General features: G+C 50.6%; 1 protein-coding gene across 1 annotated transcript in view; it reads left to right on the forward strand.

Moving 5' to 3' along the window:
• The window catches only part of DOCK2 (dedicator of cytokinesis 2), a 522,265-nt gene extending 510,800 nt beyond the window's left edge, over positions 1-11,465 (forward strand). Inside the window, exons 48-53 of the mRNA XM_075542723.1 lie at positions 4,671-4,808; positions 5,582-5,709; positions 6,950-7,121; positions 8,624-8,744; positions 9,857-9,999; positions 11,101-11,465. Of these exons, the coding sequence (XP_075398838.1) occupies positions 4,671-4,808; positions 5,582-5,709; positions 6,950-7,121; positions 8,624-8,744; positions 9,857-9,999; positions 11,101-11,160 (762 nt within the window). The 3' untranslated portion in view covers positions 11,161-11,465. The remainder of the gene's footprint in view (positions 1-4,670; positions 4,809-5,581; positions 5,710-6,949; positions 7,122-8,623; positions 8,745-9,856; positions 10,000-11,100) is intronic.
• The last annotated feature ends 661 nt before the right edge of the window (positions 11,466-12,126 follow it).

Raw genomic sequence — 12,126 nt, forward strand, 5'->3', positions numbered from 1 at the left:
TCCCATATGCTGATTGATCTATTTGATAACCCTTTTGTGACTGTTTGCTCAAATAGTTTGCCTATTTTATAAGTTTATTTGCCTTATTATCTCCTGTTCTAGATATGAGTTATTTGCTAAATATTTGTATCTCAAATATCTTTTCTCAGTCTGTGACTTGTCTCTTCCCTTGCTAAATGGTTTAATTTGGTAAGCAGAAGATTTTTGATAAAGTTGTTTATCAATTTTATTTGCGCTTTGGCTTTGCTTTGAAGTCTTGCTGTTTTGGCTTTCATATTTAGGTCTAAGATTCATCATGACTAGCATATGTTAAAGGACAAGTTTATTTTACCATCTAGATTTCTAATTACACCAGCACCATTTGTTGAAAAATAATTATTTTCCCAACTGAATTACAGGAGCCCCTTTGAAAGGAAGGAAAAAAAGAAGTTATCTCTGTGTTGTCTATATCTGGACTTCATCTTCTGTCCCCTTGGTCTGCTTCCCCCTCCTTCTCCACTACCACGCTGTCCTAAGCACTGCAGCTCTATATTAAGTCTACAGAGCCCTGCTGGCACAGTGGTTAAGGCACTTGGATATGAATGAAGAGGCCAGTGTTTCCAAGTTGGGTTGTGAGAGCATGCTCCTAATTGGTTGAGTTTCTTCAAGTTTGACTTGACCTTTCGAAGTCTTCCGTTTCTGCATACATTTTAAGATTACTTGATCAATCTCTGAACACCCACCCCAAGCACATTGAGATTTTGACTAAAAACAAACAAAACGACAACAGAAAGCCACCATCAATTCCACTCCAACTCGTGACGGCCCCAGTAGGACTGTGCTCCAGAAACTCAGCGCTGGCTGTGTTTTCACAAGGAGATTCCCAGACCTTTTTTCCAAGGAGCTTCTGGGGGGAATCAAACTACCAACCTTTCTGCCAGCAACTGGCCACCGAACCTCTGCAATGCCCAGGAATGTCTAGGGTATTGATTAGGAATTTATTAACTATATCGATGCATTTAGAGAGAACAGATGGGTTCACAATCTTCAGTCCCATAATCCACAAAAGTGATATATCACTCAATTTGTTAAATTTTTTAAGTACTTTCAGCAATGGTTAGTAGTTTTGAGTGTAGAGGTCTTCACATTTTTATTAAATGAATTCCTAATATTTCATATTTTAATTCTATTATAATTGTTATCACCCTTTACATTTTACTTTCCAATTGAAAAAGTATTGATTAAAAAAAAATCTTCTAAAATCCTCTGGGCCTCTGACTATGTTTCCTAAAGGACAGCCCCTAACCTTCACAGCTGTGTCCTCCAGTAGGGACACATGATGGCTCTCCGTTGGTGTGTCCATTCAGCGCAGAGCCATTGACCTCATTTGCGGATAAAAAAGAGTTTAACTGCCTTGCGTTATTCATCTGCCACCTCCCTCATCTTGACACACACACACACATCATTCCTTAAGAATGTCCTGTTACCTTTCATTTCATATATCTCGTTTTTCCTATTGCTGCTTCAACATAAATGGGTGTCTTAAATCAACAGAGTTACATTTTCTCACAGGAGGCTACAAGTTCAAATTCAGGATGCCCTTCTAGAAGAAGGCAGTGTTTGCAGTTGCCAGGAAGTCCCTGCCTCGGCTTCCCTAGCACCCTTAGTGCTCCTTGGAGACCTCCACATGGCATCTGTCTTCCTGTGTATGTTTGCTTTCTTCTCTGCCTCTGATGCTCTTTTGTCACCAAGGTGATTGGCCTAATACCTACCTCACAATCACATGGTCTCCTTACCATAAACAAGAAGGCTCTGTGCCCAAACAGAATTGCATCCAGGGGTATAAATACCCAAACAAACCCCTAACCCATCACAGCTGAGCATTTTCCCATCCATTGTTGTTAAGGGCCACTGAGGATTTTCCAACTCACAGAGACCCTAAGCACAAGCGCATGAAACACGCCTAGGTGCTGTGCCAACCCCACAAGTGTTACATTTGAGCCCACCGTTGCAAGCACTGTCCATCCCTCTCTTTGAGACCCTTCCTCTTTTTCCCTGACCCTCTCTTGTACCACGCATGACGTCCTATTCCAAGGACGACTCTTTTGTGACAACACGTCCAAAGTGCGCAGGATGAACTCTGAGCCTCCTCACTTCTCAGGAGCATGCTGGCTGTATATCCCTGACATTGTCAATATTCTTGGCCAACAACCGTAATTCAAATGCATCCATCCTTCTGCTGTCTTGCCCACTCAGTGTCCATGCGGATGAGGCAATTGAAAGCACCATGACTTAGGTCAATCACACCATAGTCCTTAAAGCAGCATTTTCCCTCTAGAGGACTTGTACAGCAGATTTTCCAGTGCAATACATCATTTGCTTTCTTAACTGCTACTTCCAGGATTGTTGATTTTGGAGCCAAGTTCAGGGAAGTCTTGCTAACATCAATCTCCCCTCCCCTCCCCCATTTCTCATGTCTATTGGTCCAATGGTTAGGATTTTTGTTATCTTTGTAATGAGTTGTGATCCATACTGAAGGCTGCAGCCTTCATCAGCAAGTGCTTCAAGTCTTCCTCGTTTCCAGCGTGCACGATTGCGTAGCCTGCACATGACAGACTGCCAACAAGCCTTCCTCCGGTATTCCTGCCACAGCCACCTTCAGATAGTCCAGTGTCTCCGACTGGTTCAGCAAACAGATTGAACAAGTGGGAGAGAGGATACAACGCTGATGAACACCTTTTCTGACTTTAAACCAGGATGTTTTTTCCTGTTCCATTGTACCTCTTGGTCCATGTCTATTCTGCATGAGCACAGTAAAGTGTTGAAGAATTTCCCCTATTTGCAATGCGATGTATAAATTGTTACGGGTAACATGGCACAGTCAATAAGACGTAGGTAAGCATGTTTCTGGTATTCTCTGCTTTCAGCCAAGATCCCTTTGATATCAGCGATGAGATCCCACATTCCACATCCTCTTCACAATCTGGCTTGAATTTCCAGCAACTCCCTATTAAAGTACTGCCGCAGTCATTTTTTTGAATTATCTTTAGCAAAATATTCCTTTCATATGAAATTAATGATACTGTTCGATAGTTTCTGCATTTTGCTGGGTCCTTTCTCAGGGATGGGCAGCAGTATGGCTCTTTCCCATAAGTTGGCCAAGTTTCTGTCTCCCAAATTTCCTGGCACAAACTGGTGAGGGCTTCCAGTGGTGCCTCAGCAGGCGGAAGATTTCCTTTGGTTTCTCTTGATTCCTGGAACCTTGCTTTTGCCTAAGGTTTCATTGCAACAGACGGCTGCCTTCGAGATCATAGGCTCTAGAGCATATGCTCCCTCTTGAAATGGTTGGACGGTGACCGATTTCTTTCTTTCTTTCTTTTTTTTAAGCACAGTGACTTTTTGTATCCTTTCCATGTTCTTGTGGTGCACTCTGCATTTTTCAATCTTTCGCCCATAGGATCCTTTAGTATTTCAACTGCAGGCTTGAATTTTTTCTTCAGCTATTTCCACTTAAAATACCCTTTTGGTCTAACTGTTTTCCTTTTGACTTTTCAACGTCTTCCTTTTTGAAAATTTAACTTCAGGTCTTTTCACATGTCAATATAAACTTTTACTCTGTCTTCTTGAGCTGACCTTTGACATTTTCTGTTCATTTGCTTTCCTTCATCATTTCTTCCATTCAGTTTAACTTTTCTAAGTTCAAGAGCAAGTCTCAGAGTCTCTTCTGACATCCACTTTGGTCTTTTCCTTTACTTCTGGTCATATTAACGGCCTTGCGTTTTCTTCACGTACGAGGTTCTTAATGTCCTCCTGCAGCTCATCACATCTCTTGTCATCAGTGCTCTGGAATTAATGTTCAACATGTCAAATGTCCCCTTGAGATGTTCTTTAAGTTTAGGTGTATATGCTCAAGTTCTGACTCATGTAAACCCCTATATACGATTCCCAACACTGCAAATCTTTACAAGAGCAAATAGGCTCTTCTTTATCTCATGGAGTAACTAGTGGGTTTGAACTGCTCACCTTAGTAGAGTTAGCAACCTATCACCTAACCTACAGTGCTACAAGTGTCCCTAGGTAAAGGGGTTAGGGTTCATAACATATATTTGTAGTGAATACAATGAATCCATAACAGTGTCTTTTTCAACATCATAAATGCTTACTTACTTACTTACTTACTTACTTACTTACTTACTTACATAAATGCGAGGCTAAGCCCACACCTTTTCCTTTGACTCCTCCACTCATCTACCTTCAGTTTCTTACTATCATCGTACTATCTTACTATCACCTTACTATCTCAGTTTCTTACTATCATCTTTGCATTGCCAAGAACCTCTTAGGTAAGGCTGTAAGTCAAAGCTCCCTGTCTCTCATCCCTGCTCTCTGCCCTCAGAGGGTTCCACAAAGGGAGTTTTTTCCTAGGCAGGTGGCCTGCTGTTGAGGGTCCCTCCCTCCTGTGGGGTGAGGGTTGTTGACAGTCTTTGTCCCTTTCCAGAATAAACCCCAAAGTTGCAGCTTCCTCATTCCCCGGATGACAGGTGGGCAAGCCCCCGAGCATCCCACGAGCTCGATGACTCCTAGAGTCATCCCGCAGCCTGGATTTGATACCCGCAGCCTGGAGGGCTGGGTAACTGGCTGACGGTGGCCAGGGGTTGTCTCCACTCATCCTTGTCCGCCTTCCTCTCCAGATTCCCTTCCTGGGAGCTGGGATTAAGATCCACGGGAAAAGGGTGTTGGAAAACCTGCGACCCTTCCATGACCGCATGGAGGAATGTTTCAAGAACCTGAAAGTGAAGGTGGAGAAGGAGTATGGTGTCAGAGAAATGGTGAGTGGGTCCCGGTGCGTGGGAGTGGGAGGGCCACGGTGCGAAGGGTGGTGGGGACCAGAGCTGGAAGGGAATTGGGCTAGCACTGCTGGAGTCTCTGCAGGGAAGTCTTCTTGGATGCTTGGTCCTTTCTAAAAAGTCACCCAAGTGAGCAAGTTGGAACAGGTCACTACAGTGACAAGGCTCCTCTGCTGTGCCAGGAGGACCTCATTTGATAGCTGCTAAGAGGTCTTTTCGTTCCTTCCAGAAAGTCTCAGGGGAAGGAATGGTTTTTAGCCATCTCTGTCCCTTCTGAACATCGAGAGGTGATAACTAACTTGTCCCAAGTGATCCATTGAATGCAGGTTAGAATCTGCATGTGGCTTCTTTTTCCTCTCAGCCAGATCTTTCAGTCACTAGGTTCCATGACCTGAAGAAGCTGTTCACCTACCTGGTCCTCACAAGAACATCTTCTGTATCTACTTGGCCATCAAAGAGAATCCTAAGACATCGAGCTGCAAGGGCCTGGGCAGGCCATGTGGTCCAAGCCTGTCATTTCATAGACAGGGAGATGGAGGCCCATAGAGGGGAAGTCAGTTAAGGAAGGACTCCGCTCTCATGTGTCTGGTTTTCTGTGAGATCCTGTGCCTGGGTCTGCCCCAGCTCCCTGATCGCCCTCCACGTGCTGACCTTGCCCAGGCGGAGGAGGATTACAGCAGAAGGCTGAGGCCGCATCAGCCCAGGCTCCAGAGGGAACCCCCAGGCCAGCTGCTCACTCTGTCCTTCTCCCGCAGCCCGACTTCGAAGACAGGAGAGTGGGCCGACCCAGGTCGATGCTGCGCTCCTACCGACAGATGTCCATCATCTCCCTGGCTTCCATGAACTCTGACTGTAGCACCCCCAGCAAGACCACCTCCGAGAGGTCTGTCCGAGCCCCCAGGCAGCCCTATCCTCTCTGTCCCTGGACCAGTCCCAGATGAGCCCCGCTTCTGCTCTCCCTGCCCCAGCAGCTTCCTCTCTGCCTCTACCCTAGCCTGTCCTGGTCCAAACCTTTCTCCATTGGTCTTCATGAAAACCCTGGCAACTGCCCTGGGGCACTGCAGTGGCTAGTGCCAACTTTGTAAGGGCACGAGTGCCCAACAGCACACTGGCTCTTCCTGAGGACCCAGCAGGGATTCAGCCACAGACTCCAGACTCCCATCCAGTGATCCCTTGTCAACAATCAGAGCTGTTTCTGCCTGGAATCTTCTCCCCTCTGCACACAGTCCCTTCCCTCCCAAGGTCTCTCAGCCTGGATGGGTTCTGCCTTATGGAGTTCTTCCTGTGTCTGCTCATCTCTGTCTGGGTGCTCCATCTCCTGCTCCATAAAAGCCTCCCCATCTTCCCTTCCAGGAGCTGTCTACCTCCAGCTCCCCCCACCCTCAGCCTTCTTAGTAATAACCACACCCACCGCCGTGAGTCCCATCCAACACATGATGGCTCTCATGTGTCACAGCGTGACTGTGCCCGTGGGGGTGTCTGGGTGCCCACAGCATGGGACTGACAGCAATCACACCTGTGGAAGCAACCCGCCACCAGCCAGCAACAAGCCACTTCTGCCACCTAGGAAACTTCGCTCAGCCCATGACGAGCTGCTCACCGTGAGCTGAACATGTGCTAAGCATTCCTCGGAGCTCACTCATTGCGCTCTGCGGGGTCTCTCTAAATGTGCCCTTCACTGAGAATTCAAACAGGGTGCCCCCAGACATTCAGCCAAGAGGCGGAAGGGTCCAGAGCCAACGGCCCGCCCAGAAGCAGACTTGCTCTTACACGCTACACTCGCCTCATTTTCTTCTCTCAGTGGCTGTCTGCCTCTCTGTGTGCAAAGGGGACCCATTTTATTACAATGCTAGCACGGCACTAGCTTGAGAAGGATTTTTGCGTTTGCTTGTTTAACAACCTGATGTCCATTTACTCGGTGTGTCAAATGTTTGCAACTTGCACAGCTAGCTCTCCTCAACTCGCAAAGTCTCTGCCAGCAGCCGATCGACTGCCCAGCCCTGTGTGACAGCTCAGGCAGGCTGAAGCTCCCCAGGTGCCGCCCCCCCCCCCCCCCGGTCCTGTGAGGCAGTTCCACTCAAGCTCTAACTGCAGCATCTCCTGCTGCCCTTCTTACTCTGCAGCTTCAACTTGGAAATAGCACCTCCCAAGACGCCGAAAGCAGAGCAGGAGGAGCCCATCTCCCCCGGGAGCACGCTGCTCGAGGTCAAGCTGCGGAGGTCCAAGAAGAGGAACAAGAGGAGCAGCGTGGTGTTCGCCGATGAGAAGGCGGCGGCTGACTTGGACATGAAGCGGGTGAGCAGCAGAGGCATCTGGCCTCTCCCAGCACTCACTGTGGGCAAATGCCAAGGCAGCCAGGCACAGGACATGTGTCTCCCAGCCATGCCTTGCCCCAAAGAGACTACTACACAGGGGGGCGCTAGGATCAGGGGGGGTGAAGTAGCTGGCCATGCTGCCAAGCTGTGACCAAGCTGGGCTGGCACACCACAGAGCCCTAGGAGTGCAATGCCTAAGCACCTCTTTGCCAACATAAAGGTTAGTGGTTCAAACTCATACAGCCGCTCAGCGAGAAAAAGACCTGGCAATCTATTCGTGTAGAGATGGCAGCTGAGAAAACCCTAGTGGGCAGTTCTGCTCTGTCCCATGGGGTTGCTCCTACCCACACAGAGGCCCCAAATAACAGCAGTTCCAGTTGTGTCCCAAAGCCTGGGTGTGTCCTTGCTGACCCCCATGTGGCTTTGGGACACTGGGAGGAATGGTTTGCTCACCCACCGAACAGGTAACTAGGTGAGTGAAACAGCGCTTAAAATTGTAAAACTCAGCTCCCTGCCATCGAGTGGATCCTGACTCTGAGTGACCAGAGATGACAGGGCAGAACAGCCCTGTGCATTCACCAGACTGGAACCTTCCCAGACCTCCTTCCCCAGCCAGGGGCCAGCAACCCATTCCCATCTCATCAGACTTCACACAGCAGATCCTGATGGGGGGCCAAAATCACACAGCCTGACCTGACAGAGGCCCGGGTGATGCAAACAATTCATAATTGGCTCCCGACCTAGAGGCTGGAGGTTCAAGTCCACCCAGAGGGGCCTTGGGCAACAGGCCTGGTAATCTGTTTCCCCAGACCGGCCAGTGGGGACTGTCTGGGGCACAGGTCTGCACTCACACACGCGCGGTGTCCGTGAGTCGGGACTTGACCCAAAGGCAACTGGCCTGGTTTGGTTTGACTTTGGGAGTCTTTGGTCCCATAGGGATAGGCCTTGAAACTAATAACTAATAGTGAGACTTGGTGCCAGGCAGCCCAGGGTTCCAGCCCAGGGTTCCTCTGGGAACGTGGTCTTTGGAAAGCGTCCAGAAGGGGGAGAGCAGTGGTTCTATCCTGATGAGGGAGGGAGGGAGGGAGGGGTAAAGGGCCAGGGGGGTGCAGAGATGCCTTCCTGGGGTGGGAGGACCGCCTCCTGCGCCAACACCCACCAACTGCCCAGGGGGCACCAGAGGCTATTCTTGCCCCAGGGAGAGAAGGCTAGCAATGCGTCTTTGGGGTGTGGTGTGGTGGTGGTTAGTTAGTCATTGGGCTGCCAAGAGCAAGATCAGCCCTTCAAAACCACCAGCCAATCCAAGGGAGAGGTGTTGAGTTTTACAATTCTAAGAGTATCACTCATTTTACAATCTAAATGATGTCTCCTCACCCCTGACGTTCTATAGTACAAAACCTGTACAGACAAAACCTGAGCCTCTGTGCGTGCGCGTGCATGTGGTCACGTGTGTGCATGTGTGCCTGTGCTTTTTTCCTCCAGCTTTCCAGGAAACATGAGTTCATGAGTGACACCAACCTCTCGGAGCATGTGGCCATCGCCCCCCGTCAGTCCATCCTCTCTCAGATGAGCTTTGCCAGCCAGTCCATGCCCACCATCCCAGGTATGCACCCTGCGCTGCCAGCACCGAGGACGTGTGGGAGTTGGGAACATCAGCCTGGGGTCAGGAGAGCTAGGGACTGGACAGCGAGGTGGGCCTGGCATGTTGTCCCCAGCCGTCCCCTGGGCCCTCGGGGCTGGCTGGGCAGCCCTTCTCATACTGAGCAGTCCAGTGTCGTCAGTCAGTCAGGCTTCCCTGGTCCCCAAAGGCTGTCCCTGTCAGGTCCCTAGCCACACAGCGCCTTGGAGACCTGTAAAAATGAGTCTGGGACGTACATATGGCCACCGCATCTTACAGTTCCACACTTGTTACCCAATGGAGAGGTAAATGGACACATTCCCATTGGTGTGGAGCCTACAGCCCTCACAGGCAATGTCCCCTACCCCAGAGTGCCCCACCAGGAAAACAGTGAGGCAGCCTCTCGGGAACCAAGGAGACCCAGGGCCACTCCCTGCTAAGGGACAGAGGTATGGCTCAGGGCAGGCACTGTGCCCAGGGAGCTGGGCTCCTCGCTGCTCCCCAGAACCAGCCTGCAAGATGCCTCTTGGCTGCTTGCCTGAGTCGGCAACAGACTCCCTCCCACCATTGCAGGAGATGTGTGTGCTGTCACCTCCACTGGGCCAATGTCAGCACGCAGGTAGATAGTTCTTCAGGTCTGCCTCCCTTCAAGCTGAGCCCGTAACCACCAGACCACCTTCACGCCGGTGCGGCCAGATGGCGCCTCTGCAGGCCAATGAACCTCTCCCTCTCGGCACTGCCCCGCCATCAGGGGAAGTCAGACAGCCAGGTGGTTGCAGGGTGAGGGGAGGGAAGAGGACGGTTGACTAGGCTCTGTGTCCCTGAGGAAGTCACAGACCAGGTGGCAAGGCTGCTTGCCCTCCTCAGCCCCTGTGTTTCCTGCCAGAAGCTCTCAGACAAGACGTCTGTCAGGGCCAAGAGCCGGGACCCCCATCTGAAGTTGGACCGGGCACTCCCAAGGAGGACAGCTTAACCAGCACCCCCTCCCCACCCTAGCGTGACAGGAAACGGGCCTTCCAGCACACATGGGTCCAAAGGGATGTGTCCCCAGGTTGTGTGCCGTTGACCTCTCACCCCTGCCTCTGCTGTCCCTCCAGCCCTCACCCTCTCGGCTGTCAGTGTGCCTGGCCTGGAAGAGGCTAGCACCTCCCCCCGCCTGAGCCAGGCCTTCCTCAACCTCACAGATGGGGACAAGAAGACACTTAAAAGGAAGAAAGTCAATCAGTTCTTCAAGACAATGGTGAGGAGCCAGACGGGTAGAAGGAAGATGGGGTTGGGGTGAAGGAAAAGAAAATGGAGTGTGTCCAGGAGAGTGTGTACATACATGCATGCATAGGTATACCTGTGTGTACATGTGTGCCTGCAAATGCGCATGTGTGTGCACACATATGCACAGACGTATGTGCTCCCTCCCAGGGTGGTAAGGTCAGGGGGCTCCTAAGCTATGGAAGGTGGTCTAATTCTGCAGAGAGTGCAGTTCCCCTCTTGGGCTCCAGAGGGCACCGCTGATCAGGCCGACCCCCAACTCAAACTCAAATGCACCCACTCTGGAGTCCACTCATCCCTGGTGACCCCACCGGACCAGGCAGAACTGCCCTGTGAGTTCCCTAGACCGTAGCTCCTTGTAGGAGCTGAACGCCTCTTCTCTCTCCCTCCATGTAGCTGGTAATTTTGAACTGCTGACCTCGTGGTTAGCAAGGAGCCCAAAGTGTAACCATTGTGCCACCTTGGAACCCCAACTGGGATGCAGGATGTGCAGGGGCCGGCCTGTCCCAGCTGCCTGTGCTTAGAGCGGGCAGCGGCTCTTTGTCTACCTCGCTCCTGGGTGCTCCTGTCGGGGCCATGGCAGCTGCCTGACGCGGTGGTTTAGACCCTGGGAGAGCTGTTTTTGGAAACATTTTCCTCTGTAACTTAGAGTACAAAATCCTCTTAATTAAAAGGTGGTTTCTAAGCACTGACTTTCCAAGTCTTCTCGTATTGTTACTTGTCAGCCTTTGGTGGACATCAAGAAGGGACCCCTGCCTGGTCCCCAAGATAATATTAAAGGAGGACTTTGCAACTCTATTAATAGCAAGCATACTGTGTGCATGCAGCGTGTCAGCTGCTGCGCTCCCACTCGTCTCCCACTGTCCCTGGGAGGGTTGTGGAAGTGACCCGCCCACCGAGTCCTCGCAGCCACTGAGGCCTCGCTGAACAGCCCATCCATGTGAGCTCCCACCACTGCACAGGATTGACTTTTGGGTCCAAACCCAAGGTCACGGCAGCTCTGGCTCATGCACTTTGGGTGGCAGTGAGGCTAGGTCCCCATGTTGATGCGATTGTATTCTCCTCTCCCCTCAAGCTGGCCAGCAAGTCGGAAGAAGGCAAACAGATCCCAGACATTCTGTCCACCGACCTGTGAGCAGCTGCTGACCAGGGGGCACGGGGAGCCCCGGAAGGGGCAACTTCCAGAGAGGAGAGACTCAGTGGATTGGTGGTGCCCCCAAGGTTGGGGGCCATGTTCTCACATGGACAGATGGGCCAGAGCCATCCCGGCATCACTGCAGTGCCCCACAGGAGGGGTAGGGGAGCCCTGCCCTGACTCTTGGATGCCCCAGGATCCAGCAAGCGCCATGATTGTCCCACAGGCTCTCCCTATACCTTTGGTGCAATCTCCTAGCCGAGTTCTTAGGTTTAAGAAGCTCCATGTTTATTTCATCGCCTAAATCCCAGCATTTCACAGAAAAGAAAAGCCTTTTAAATAGTCTTTTGTTTTATTTTTGGTTACTGCGTTTGTACTTTATGTTTTAGGTTGCTGTTTTCATTACAACCAACCAACCTATTTTGTAGCTGATCATCTCCAAACTGTTGCTGTTTCTCACTGACAATAAATGTGGTGTTGTGATGAATGTCAGCCTTGTTGTCTAATTCTGTCAGCTTCCCAGAGCTGGCACGGCCAAGTCCTGGATGGGGAGAAAGCTCCCAGAGACTGTTGGGCAGGAGGGCAGGCCTGGGGCTGCCCAGAGGGAGATAATCTCATAATCAAGGTAAGCACAAGATGATGTGTGCCAATTTAGCAATCTGTCATCTAGACATTGTTCACTGTAGATTAGTAAGCATGAGTCTGCCCATGCTTACCTTGCTCACTGGGTGCCCCATCCCTGTCAGGGATTGCACGTTGCAAAGAGAGGCTGTGACTCTGCTGGGAGGGGCTGTGGGGTTGGGAAAGGGACAGATGCTAACCACACTCATCCCTAGAAGGAGAATCTTTGATGTGGTAGAAACACGTCACTTGTCCCACTTTGTCTTGCTGCTGTAGGAGCCCTGACCACCCTTGAGGCCTCTATTGGGCAGTATCTCAGAAGCTGGATATTCTCCCAAGCCCAAA

Source organism: Tenrec ecaudatus, chromosome 2 (assembly GCF_050624435.1).
Source record: "Tenrec ecaudatus isolate mTenEca1 chromosome 2, mTenEca1.hap1, whole genome shotgun sequence".
NCBI lineage: Eukaryota > Metazoa > Chordata > Mammalia > Afrosoricida > Tenrecidae > Tenrec > Tenrec ecaudatus.